The sequence below is a fragment of the Meriones unguiculatus genome, chromosome 3 (assembly GCF_030254825.1).
Source record: "Meriones unguiculatus strain TT.TT164.6M chromosome 3, Bangor_MerUng_6.1, whole genome shotgun sequence".
NCBI lineage: Eukaryota > Metazoa > Chordata > Mammalia > Rodentia > Muridae > Meriones > Meriones unguiculatus.
The window spans coordinates 34,381,776-34,394,429 of NC_083351.1; the positions used below are offsets into that span (position 1 = coordinate 34,381,776).

At 41.0% G+C, this 12,654-nt stretch overlaps 1 protein-coding gene and 1 long non-coding RNA gene across 5 annotated transcripts in view; one reads left to right on the top strand and one right to left on the bottom strand.

Annotated features, from left to right (window-relative positions):
• The window catches only part of Tpp2 (tripeptidyl peptidase 2), a 74,204-nt gene extending 69,388 nt beyond the window's left edge, over positions 1-4,816 (bottom strand). For 3 of the 4 annotated variants that reach the window (XM_060379837.1, XM_060379836.1, XM_060379835.1), the window contains exon 1: positions 4,558-4,812. In XM_060379837.1, coding sequence (XP_060235820.1) covers positions 4,558-4,722 — 165 coding nt within the window. In that variant the 5' untranslated portion in view covers positions 4,723-4,812. Of the gene's footprint in view, positions 1-4,557 lie in introns of all 4 variants that reach the window. The other variant, XM_060379838.1, reaches the window with a different exon arrangement.
• A 101-nt stretch (positions 4,817-4,917) lies between these two features.
• Positions 4,918-9,361, top strand: LOC132653037 (uncharacterized). Its single transcript, XR_009590674.1, has 2 exons — positions 4,918-5,129; positions 6,044-9,361. It is a non-coding gene; the product is annotated as an uncharacterized LOC132653037 (long non-coding RNA).
• Positions 9,362-12,654: the final 3,293 nt, after the last annotated feature.

Here is a 12,654-nt window from a genome sequence, read left to right on the forward strand (position 1 = left end):
ATGAATCTTTTCTCTAACACAAAGTATTTCCTCTACAGTATTTGCATAGCTTTGTATTTAACATATACTCAAGGAAGAAGTAACTCTTAGAGAAAACAGCGCACAATTTTTTTTCTTGATAAAGCTTAGAAGGCACAGCTGGTGAATCCCACATAGCATGATGCTGTGAGGCTCCAAAGGGCCTGTCAGGCTCAGCTGTGATTTTTATGAACAACAATTCTTTAGTTTAACTTAGATATTTATACTAGAAGAATTCTGATAACCAGAAGGCTTAATATCACAATTCAGAAAAAGTCACTATCAAAATCATATTAAAGTAGAAAAATAAATCCTCATTATCAGTATGTGGGCCAAAAAAAAAAAAAAAGAAAGATAAGAAAAAAAAGAAACCAAATGGGATTTAATGATTTACCATGACTGCCTGATGGCAGATGGCCTCTGGAAGTCAAAATGCTCCCATGCAGGCTTGTCCTCTGTGCCCAGCCATGTAGACCAAGAGCCACAGACACTTGCAGCCTTCAAGCTCCTTGGCCTGGTGGGGAACAAATGGCTCCTAGATTCAGCAACCTCCACCACCCTCGCCCAGCCCAGGATAACATCGCAGGTCTGTTTTAACCTTACACTTGGGTCTCACAGTCATATTGCCAACTTCTATCTTGGGAAGCTTCAGATGCCTTCTCAGTCTTCATATGCAGGAGACCTGGCCTTAAGCCTCACTCCTAGAGCTGTTACTGACAATCTGCTTTGTTGCTAGACTCAAAAAGCAGGTCTCAGATATAACCTTTTACTATTCTTTACTTAAAGGTTAATGAAGGGTTCATAGACATCTTACCTATGTCTCACAGTAAATAATTAGATACAAGGCCTAAGGATATACAAGTTTAAGTTATGAGGATAGATGTCTAAAGGTCTAATAAAACACTTTAAGGTTCATAAATGCAAGTTATAAAGGTTGCAAGGTGATTTAAGGTATCCTACACAGATAAAAATGCTAACAGACAGAATTTAGGACTAGAAAATAAAATGTAAAGGCAAGTCCATATGAGAATTCTGCAGTGGGGCTTTGGGACCAGAAGAAGATTCAACCAGTAATAGCGGCAATATGCTGCCCATCTTTGAAGAAGAGGTGCATGGGTGAGGGCTGGGAAAGCCTATAGAATGACATTTTGGAGAAAGCAACAGTAATAGGTCCTCTGTCCTGACGGGAAGACTGGGAAATGCTTCCTGGATATGTTAGCTAAATAAAGAGAAACTGCCTTAAGATTTCCCCGAAATGTCAGGACTCCAAGTAACTTATTTCTCCACTGTATCTATTATAAAGCAAAAACTGTTATGGGTAGAAGCCATTCATTAAGCATCTGTAGAGAAGACCAGAACAAGAGGGGCTAAGCTTATAAACCATTTAAACAGAAGTTCACTAAAAAAACAAATACAATTTGAGTATAAGTAGTTGAACTTTCAAGGGAGACACTGAAAATGTTCACTTAAGTAAGGGATTTCATATATGATAAAAAAAGTTAGCAACTTTTATTCCAACAGCATGATCAAGGATCCCTGCTTTTAGAAAGCTCATCATCAGTTGAGATAACAGATCAGTAGAGATAATGATCCAAAAGGTTAAGGAGGTAGCCACGAAACACAAAGAAAACAAAGCTCAACTTGCAGAAACTAAACATAAGTAAAAGACTATTAACAGGAATACTATATAACCAAGTCTATATATGATTACTTATTAAAATAAACTTTTAAAGGTTACTTGTATACTTTTACACCAAACTGTTTTTCTCCAAGAGGAAATTATATTTCCCTACTATACATATACATGGCTCCTTTCAACAAGAATGCATATTATTACTAGCAGATTTCATACCAAATAAAGTTGATATATGTTTTCCAAGAAATTTAAGTTTAAGTAATAAAATGAAAAAATTAGGGGAATTTACAACTTTAGAGGAGAACAAAAGGGAGAAAAATTGAAATCATTTTTAATAGGGATTGATTGGACCTTACATCTGTGAAGCCACAGACCTTAGCAATCTAACTAAAACCTAGCAAAAGGCTGAATTAAATCAGTAATGTGTTAAAAGAATGAAGCAGGCGTTTATAAGCGATTATAGAAAACTTCTGGGCAAAGTTAATACATGCAAATACATGTAGTAGGATGAGGCATCAAGAGGATCTGAGAAAGATGGAAATAAAATATTAAAGAAAGTTTAGGGTGGTACTGAGGCTACACTCAAAGGCTAGGAGCTGGAAAGTGAAAGGCCTTAGAATTCAAAATTGCGGAGTTTTATTCAAATAAAAGCAAACTGACTTTGTTTTGAATGAAGATGTGACACTTGGTTTGCCTTTGATGAATATTAAGTTTGGAAAAGTGAAGCATGAATTACTAGCAGTGAGAATTCTTTTGTACATAAGGCCCAGACCAAGTTTTACCTTCGTGGTCTTACAATCAGTCTTCCTGTCATCTCACTCTGTATCTCTGTGAAAGTCATAGTTTGCAGGACTTCATTATTTAATGGATTTGTAGGCATCTACCAGGTACCTGAATGCTTGCTGAGGGAGTATTTAATCATTTATGTAATTACTGATCTCCTTATACTGTCTGTACCCAGAAGAGTGCTTTCCTATCTGGCTGTTCTCTCTACTTTGAATACACCCAGAAGCTGTGACAATAGAGGACCTGGTCTAAGGAAGTTATCAAGGAGGAGATAACTGGCTATCAGCTGTTTCCTCCAAGTTCTCATTTGTGTCTCTAGTCTTTACTTAAAGCCTATTTGGCATCGCAAATAGCCAGCTAAGCCTCCTCTTTTATTATTTTTGTTTGTTTCTATTTGCTTTCTTAACTTAATGATATATGTACAGAGCTACAAAATAATTTTGTCAGGTAAGATAAAAAAAATCAGAGTCACTCGTGTAACTTTCTTGCTGAATTAAAAAAAAACAATCTATTTAGAATCTGAGAATTAATGTTAGATGATCTTAGGTTTTATTTGGTTCAATAGTTTGTTTATATTTATGTTGTATGTAAATATCAAACTTTTTCCCTTCAGAATGAACTCCTTTAAGACATTTAGTGTTTGTTCAGGTCTTTTAAAAAATAGTATTCAATATTTTTTCTTTAGCACTTTAAAGTCACATATAATGGATTCAATTGTCAAGTAATTCTCTGGAGTGAAAACTGTTATTTTACAGAAACAAAATACTCTGATAAGCAGAACTGGAACTATTACAAATGCCCACTGAGTAGTACTACTCCACAATTTTCTGATCCTCCAACAAAAGAACCAGTGAGCCAATTACCCTCCCACACACCCTATAAAAAGTAAACACACACTACTGTGTAATGGGAAGCATTTCCACTGTGTAAAAAGCTCACAATGCGGCAATGCTGTCACCTTAGAAATCACTGTTAATAAAATAACTATATTCACCAAGGCAGAACTAATTACCAGAACTTCAAATCAGGGACTCTGCCAGGCAGGACCACCACCGTATGCTCCAGGGCAAAGGAGTGCTCCAGAGAGTGAAAGAAGTAACAAATTCATGGAAGCAGGGCCCTCTGAGAATTCCACAGAGTGGCTACACAGGCTTTCTACTACCCCTTGCACTAATTCCTAACGTTTATGTCAATTATCAGACAGCACAATGAAAGAGCTGAAGACGGAAGGAAAATCAAGAGCTAGGAGGAGAGGAATTATTAGGCATCCCTCTTTAGTGAGGAGTAAGGATTTAAATGGTATCTATGTAATCTAATGTGTCTGATAACACAGAGGCAGGGCCAAAAAGGAGGAAAATGAGCGCTAGGACTAGTCAGGGAAGATCTTCAACAGTGGTTAGAAAGCATTTATTAGTAGGTTTTCGTAAAAGGGTAGTTTAGTTTTAAAACACTATGTATTCTACTCAGGGACATTTTTTTTTTAAACATCACTTTTCAGTAAGGTCCGTGCTGTAAGACTTCTAACTTGCATAAAGGAAAATGAAATCTTTTGGGGAAGCCATAATCAAAGTATGTTCTCTCATGTTTTGAAGGGTTTAAAAGGCCTGAAAAGTTCGCACCAACCAAACTGATTGTGCCTTACGTAAAAAGACGAGCTGAGGAAATCTCAAGGACGCTGAACAAATACACAGCACGCAACCTAAAAAATACACTGTAGAAACACAAGCATCAGAAGAAACCATTCCGGAAGCGTACCGGGTTTTCGTCTGGGAACCCAGCTTTGCTGGTCTTGCCAAAACCCATGCCCAAACCACGTAACTAGCGAGTGGTGTCAGGGCTGCCGGCCTACCGGTGTCGACCCCACCCTCCCCATCGCCCCCAAGCTTAAAAACTCTAAAATCCTCGCTCGGCGTGATCGGGTGCTGACCCTGAGGAGCCGCGGGGCCTGGCCCGCCCCGGCTGACCGGCTGGGCTTCCCCGCGGCGCCCCATCCGGACCAGCCACGCCGACCATGCCGCTTTTGTGTGGAGCGGGCACCGGGCCGGCGGTGGCCCGGAGCTGTCCGGCCCGCCCCCGGCTTGGTCCCGGAGGGCCGCGGGCCTTCGGCGCCGCCTCACCTGCATGCCTGGGGCCCCGGGGTCGACCCCCGTGTCCAGGACAGCGATGAGCACCCCGCGACCGTCATACTCCGGGTAGCGGCACAAGAAGGAGGAGGCCCCGGTCTCTTTCTTTGGCAGAAGACCGTGGAAAGGGAAGGGCTCCTCGGTCGCGGCGGTGGCCATGGACGCAAGGTAGAGGACGGACGAGGAAGAGGCAAACTGCCAGGCTGCTCGCGGACGAGCGGCGCGAGAACACCCGGCGACCGCCAGCCGGAGGGGGAAGGGGCGGGCCCTGGCCCCCAGCACCCAATCACAGGAGCGCAGGGATGCCCGGCCAATCGGATGCCGCAACGTAAGCCAACGGCGCCGCTGCGAAGCGCTAGAGCGGAATGTTGCACGGATTTTAGAGCGGGGGTGGAGTTTGCGCTGGTGCGGAAGGCTCGGTACCGCAGCGGGGTTCTTAAAGGGTCTGCGTTTGGAGTGCGGAGAGACCGGGCTAGGGCTTCAGAGCTGTCAGCCTTTGGGAGAAGTCGAGCTTGCGGGTCTCAGGTTCAGCGGTGGAGGCCCCGGGTCCTGCGTTTTCCGGCACGGTGCGGTGGAGGGGTATTGTGGGGAGAGGGAGCGGTGTAGTCAACAGGAAGTGGGTTGCTAGCTAGTCTCTTGGCAGTGTTTCTGAAGCCACGCCCGGGACCGAAGTGGGCCCCTGCTGTCTTCACGGCTTACTCTTGGCTTCCGGGATTTCTAAAAAAAAAATAATAATCTGCCTTTTCTCCAGCGAAGTTCCTGTTTGCCGCTTCTGGCTCAAGACAGTTCTGGAGCCATGGTTTGCATTTTTCCCCCATTAGGATGTACAGTGCCAGGTCCCTGAATGAGCTGGCTGTGCCTATACCTTCCAGGGTCATCTTATTGCCCCATTGACAATCTCAAGAGACCTTCTCACAGCTGTTTTTAAATCCATAAGATGAAATCTAGAGGATTATACAGGAAGTAAACGGTTGAAATACAGTTAGGAAAACCCCATTTTTGTTCTACTGGCACAGCTGCACATATGCAAGTAATTATGTATGTGCTCTTTTTTGCGTTAAATTACAGGAAACAGCGTCAAGTCTAATAAACTACCATGATGTCTAAATCGGGAAGCAAGCGTAAATGACATTTGAATATATCTAAACTACACAGATTAATTGGTAACAAAGCAGCAGTGTAGTTTACATGCATAATTATAGACAATTTCAGATATAAAAGTAATTTTTTCCTATGCAGTCAATGGGCTCTTTGCATTTCTATGGACTCCAGTTTAAGAGGCAGGTGCAATTGAACTTCTTCTATGGCCTTTTTTTCAAACCACAGCACTCCTCAGACTTTGCTCTAGTGGCTGCAGTAATTCCTGCTGATCACCATTTTTCATTCTGTAAGGGTGAGGGTTAGAATTTACTCTTGGTGGTAAGGGAAAAGCAGCAAGGTTAATGTTTCTTTATTCCCAACCGTGTTTCATTTCCTTTAGGAAAGAATTGGAAAGTACTTGAACAATAAAGAAAAGAAAATGACAAACTCCCCAGAGACATTCAGTATTGATCATGCAGTGCAAAATGAATTGGTTTGCAGCTTTACATGAGCCATGGCCCCACCACTTCATTTCACAAAGAGGAAATGACTCTGAAAGACTCTGAAAGCCACGGGTTATAAAACAAGTCACTGATGAAACTAAGGTCTTTTTTTTTTTTTTTTGATGGTCTGCCTGTAGTATTTTCAACCCTACTGTGTTGTGACCACAAGCGAGAGTATGAATGCCTTCTCAGTGAGTGCCCAGAATAGAACTGATTATTATGAAAACTAAGCAGCAGAATTTTAAAAATAATAATAATTTCAAGTTTTTTGTCCTGTCTCCCACATTTTTTTTAATTAAGTAATTCTTTATACAGTTGTAAGGTGACATCTTGATGCCATATCATACTTTGGAGATTTAAAAAAAAAAAAAATTGCAGGTGTACTTATATACTAGCACTCTGTATCACTCATTTCTGTATAGTCAGTTGAATATTACTCTTTAATGCCTAACATCCCTTATTTGTAAAACACCCAAACACTGAAAGTCAACCATTCTATGTCACTATTTTCCTTTGCAACTGTATTTTCATTCTATACAGAATTTGATCCTGATGTAACTTACAGTTTTGAAGAGGTGACCTTCCATTATAAATACATAACAATAAAATATCTCTTACCACTACATAACATAAAATGTATTAAATTGTAATTTCAAGGAATTTCTTGGGATCAGAACATTAATTTTTCTTTTTGATTAAGTTGTCTTACAATTACAAAGGTAATGAAACAATATGAGTAGATCTTTTTTAAATTTAACTTTATTTTTTTATAATTTATTCACTTTACATCCCAATTGTAGTCCGCTCCCTCATCTCCGCCCTGTCCCATTCTCCCTCCTCCTACCCCCTTATCCCCTCTTATTTCTCTGACCCCAGCCTGTCAAGTTTCCTTAGGACTGTTTGCATCCTCTTCCTCTGTGGCCTGGCAATGGCCCCCCATCAGAGGGAAGTGATCAAAGAATGGACAACAGAGTCCATGTCAGAGACAGCCCCTGCTCCCCTTACTAGGGAACTCACATGAAGAGTGAGCTGCCTATGGGCTACATCTGAGAGGGGTCTAGGTCCTTCTCATACATGGTCCTTGGCAGGTCCCCATGGGCCGAGATTTGTTGACTCTGTTGGTCTTCTGGAGGTCCTACCTGCTTTGGGCCCTTCTATTCCCCACTCTTTCCTATGACTCCCTGCGCTCTGCCCAAAGTTTGGCTGTGAGTTGCATGTGCTTTGATCCCCTGTTGGGTGGAGTCTGTCAGAGGACATTTCTGTTAGGCTCCCATCTTCAACCACTTCCAGTGTTTATTCTGTTTGCCCTTCTGAATAAGAATTAAGCATCCTCCCTAGGGTCCTCATTATTTAGCTTTTTAGGTCTGTGGATTGTAGTATAGTTATCCTGAACTTCATGGCTAAAACCGCTTATAAGTGAGTATATTCCATGTGCATCTTTCTGGTTCTAGGTTACCTCACTTAGGATGATCTTTTCTAGTTCCATCCATTTGCCTGCAAATTTCATGATTTCCTTGTTTTTAATAGTATTTAATAGTGAATAGTATTCCGTTGTGTAAATGTACCACAACTTCTGTATCCATTTTTCAGTTGAGGGACATCTAGGTTGTTTCCAGACTCTGGTTATTATGAATAGAGTGGCTGTGAACATAGTTGAGCAAATGTAATTGTTGTGTGGTGGAGCGGTTTTTTTTTTTTTTGTTTTTTTTTTTTGGTTATATGCCCAGGAGTGGCATACCTCAGTATTGAGGTGGCACTAGTCCCAACTTTCTGAGAAAGTGCCAGATTGATTTCCAAATTGGTTATACTAGTTCCCTTTCTCCACATCCTCGCTAGCATGTGCTATCACTTGAATGAGTAAATCTTAAGATAAAAAAAAATCAGAAAAAGGGGGGATAGGGGAGTGAGAGGAAGGATAAAAAGACAGCTTTTATAAAGATGTATGACATGAATAAGCCATATTTCCATTAATAAGAAACTGCTCAGTCAATTAGGAATAATGCTTCCTCAAGATCCAGCTATACCACTCCTGGGCATATATCCAAAATATGCTTAAGTACACAACAAGGACATTTGTTCAACCATGTTCATAGCAGCTTTATTTGTAATAGCCAGAACCTGGAAACAACCCAGATGTCCCTCAGCAGAGGAGTGGATACAGAAATTGTGGTACATTTACACAATGGAATACTACTAAGCAATTAAAAACAAGGAAATCATGAAATTTGCAGGCAAATGGTGGGACCTAGAAAAGATCATCCTGAGTGAGGTATCCCAGAAGCAGAAAGACACACATGGTATATACTAACTTATAAGTGGATACTAGACCTATAAGATACGATAAACATACTAAAATCTGTACACCTAAAGAAGCTAAACAAGAAGGTAAGATGATCAGTCTTTACTTAGAAAGACAAATTGGATGGACATTGGAAGTAGGAGAAAATGAGAAGCAGAACAGGAGCCTTCCATAGAGGGCCTCTGAAAGACTCTAGCAGTGTATCAAAGCAGATGCTGAGACTCATGGCCAAACTTTGGGCAGAATTCATGAAAGAAGAGAGAGTTAGTAAGACCTAGAGAGGACAGGAGCTCTACAAGGACCAAATATATCTGGGCACAGGATCTTGTCTGAGACTGATTCTCCAGCAAAGGACCAGGCCTGGATATAACCTAGAACCCTTACTCGGATGTAGCCCATGGCAGCTCAGTATCCAAGTGGCTAGTAAAGGGAACAAGGACTGTCTCTGGCATGACCTCTGTGGCTAGCTCTTTGACGACCCCAATCCCTGTGGGAGGAGCAGCCTAGCTAGGCCACAGAGGAGGACACTGTAGCCAGTCCTGGTGAGACCTGATAAGCTAGGGTCGGGAGGAAGGGGAGGAAGCCCTCCCCTATCAGTGGACTTAGAGAGGGGCAGGGAGGAGATGAGGGAGGGAGGGTGGGATTGGGAGGAAATGAGAGAGGGAGCTACAGCTGGGATATAAAGTAAATAAACTGTAATTATTATAAAAAAAATTAATTTAAAAAATAAAACCACAAAAAAAAGGCCTGTGTGTGGAAAGCAGGACACAAAATTACTTCTTAAGTGTGTATTGTATGAATATTATAAAAATGTCTTGTTTCATTTTCATATTGTTTGTTTAACTGAAATAAAAATGGCCTTCTATTTTAGTTATTTAAAATAATAATAATAAAGATATTTATCTCAAAAATAAAACGAGACTGCTCTAGTACAGAGTATAACATTTCCATGTGTAAAATCAGAGCCATCAGCTGCTACTCTTTAGGGAGCAAAACCAGGATACAGAAGTGTTATGTAACTTGCCCCAAAGGTGACACGAACAAGATCTGGAAGCACAGTTACTTTCATCTTTTGAACCACTCGTGACAGATGCCATCTTTTGCTGTAATCTTTGCCTGAATTGGAAACAAAGAAGATTTAATGACACGATGAAAATTAAACACAAAACCCAGCAGAGCACTGCATGCTGCTGTGCTTTCCTGCTCACTCCCCAGCACCTGCTCCACATAGGAGATTTGGGGTATGTTCGAAAGACTAACATTTGCTATGGTCTGTGGTTGTGGCACTTGTAATCCCAGCTCCTATGAGGTAGAAGCAAAAGGATTTTGAATTGGAGGCCAGTCTGCACTAGGCAACCAGACTCTATCTCAAAAAATTTATTCTTGATTTAAATTTTCCTATGGTACAGGATATTGGACTTTGATTTTTAAGTTTCACAGTATTTTAGTTTGTCCATTTTGTATGCTTCTAAGGCTCCTATGCTTGTAGTTAATAATAACAATATTCGGGATATATGGCACCCCTCCAATTAAAAAAAAAGAGGACCCAATCATAAAATAGAAGGTGCAAAGGAGAACAGATATGCCCTTCCACCATAGGCACACTGTCAGGGAGTTAAGTTTATGCCCAGGAGTGGTATAGCTCGATCTTGAGGTAGCATTATTCCCAGTTGTCTGAGAAAGCATGACTTTGTATCTTAGTTTTAAGACCTCTATTTTATGTAATGCTGAAGCCACTTTAACTCCATTGAAAATCTTTTTTTTTTTTCATTTTCAAGCCACAATATTGCACATTATACATGTTCATATTTTTTCTTCCATTGATGCAATGGCATTTCTAGATAGAAGGATTTTTTTTTTTTAGGTATTCAGTTGTGCTTCTTGACAACTTGACCATTAGATATAGGAAAGAAATAATCAGAAGATACTTTCAGTGGGGGAAATAGAATAAAATTACAGGTAAACAAAACAAGGCTTAGCTGTGAGAGAAGAAGGAAGAGAAGAATACGTCAAGACAGATCATGAGAACAAAATGTCTGTCTCCCTGTGTGAGGTTAAGCAACAAGCTGGATTCCCAGAAAGCCCCAGGGAGGATGGTTTAAAGCAGGAGGTGCTGAGTCAGATGAATGTGCCTTCTCCTCATACCTGCCCCACACGAGAACGCAATCACATTGCAGTATTACTGCACCTTGGGTTAGTTTACAGAGCACTGTGTCATCAGATTTCCTCGAGCAGGTGGAGACTAAGCATTTAACACGCCACAGCTCTGCAGGCCGTGAAATCCTCCACAGCACTTGCCTCAAGGCCACACCTCCCCGTGGATGGTCTACAGCAATGACTAATTGCAGTAGAGATCTCAAGGAGGCTGATCTCCTGGGAGATGAGGGATTTCTTTGATCCTCCAAAGTCTCTCAAGTGTAGGTGTACTTTAGAGAGCATGATGATCTAGGGTACAATTGCTCAATCTTTCCCTCTTCTCTGAACGCAAGTCACATGTACACCATAGCCTGGCACCTCTGTTGGGTGGGGATGTGATTTCAGACTGCACAATACTTCACTCAATAGAATCTTGCTTATTTGATTCTGTTTTGGCATCTGTTTCTTGGAGGACCAGACTAGAATACAGTACATACAGTATATATGCATTCCTCTATAAAATACAGCGTATCAACATATATTAAATATGCACACAACTCAGAAGTCTATACAGTGCAATGTAAATCAAAGCTTCACAGCTGTATTTATCCTCCAAATTGCAGGACAACCTGGGCATTTGGCTGTGGAGCCTCCAGAGTTGTTACAGGCATTGAGAAGATGTATTCATTCTCTCTAATTGTTCCCTCCTTGCATGGCAATCACTTGCAACCAGAGGCTTCACCCTCTCTCAAAAGCTATTGATCGCCCATACCCCTTCATCTAGGGGTGGGGCCTTATGAAATTTCCATCTCTGTTGGCGTGTTGACTATTATCGTTATGTAGGTACCCAAAGTGTGTGTGTGTGTGTGTGTGTGTGTGTGTGTGTGTAGCTTTGCTGTTGCTTGGAGTTTGTGAGATGTCTTTGGTGGAGATAAACAAACCACACTGGCTACAATCATATCCCATTCTGTGGAGCTAGAACTGTTCTTTCTCCTTCTCCAGACAATAGCTCTGAAACTCGTTTCTAGGCTCAAAGATTCATCTTTTTCTTCTGTAGAATGGAGGAAAAATGAGCATGATAGTAAATGTATTATAATCGTTAAATCTATAAACTCTTATGTAGCTCTTCTATATGCTACATGGGTGGCATGCACTGGCTTCTAAAACCTTAATCACTTCTGCTTACATTTGGCTGATCAAAGTATTACAACCACGCTCAATTTCAAGAGAGCAAAAAAGTGCCATTTCATCATGTGCTCAAGGGAACCCTCTTCACCTGTGTGGGCTATTTGAAACTACCATGGGCTAAGTGGTTTATAAACAGGAGACATTTCTTATAATTTTAGAGGATGAGAAGTACAGTATCAATTTATAGAAAAATTCAGTGTCTAGTTTCTGTTCACAGGCAGCTGCATTTTGAATATAGCTTTACATGGGGAAGGGGAAAAGGAGTTCACCAAGGCCTCTTTTACAAGGGCAGTTATATCATTCATGATGGCTCCATCTCATGACTTAATAACCTCCCAAAAGTTCACCTCCAATCACTGCTTCTTTGATGGATTAGATTTCAATGTGTGACTATCAGACACAAACATGCAGTCAAGAATAATGAGTAAGTTCTGTGAACAGTTTTACTACTGCCTCTATCTCCATTCCCTTGTTTTGACTCCAGTGAAACTCTGATAGCGTGAAATCTACAGCAGGAAGCAACCTCTCTCTGTGGTCAGTTCCCTTGCTTGAACTTCTAAGTAGAGTGTGATAGGTGTCTGCTCATGGAAGGTACCCTAAAGAGACTGCAACAAATGTTCCAGGTCTCCTGAATCACACATGTCTAAGTGTGCACCTCCTAGCACAAATGTCTCAAGAATGATAGGCGAACTGCGACAGGTCCTTCCTGAGTAAGGATTTGAGTTCTGTTAATACTCATGTGTCTCTCACAGTGCTTCAGCTATGAATAAATTCTGAAAGCTCTGTCCACAAGTCAATTTCATTTTAATACTTCAGTGTTTGGTTATTGGTTATTACTTATTTAGTAGTTGGTCTCTTGATTTTCATTTCCTTGATGTTTTTAAT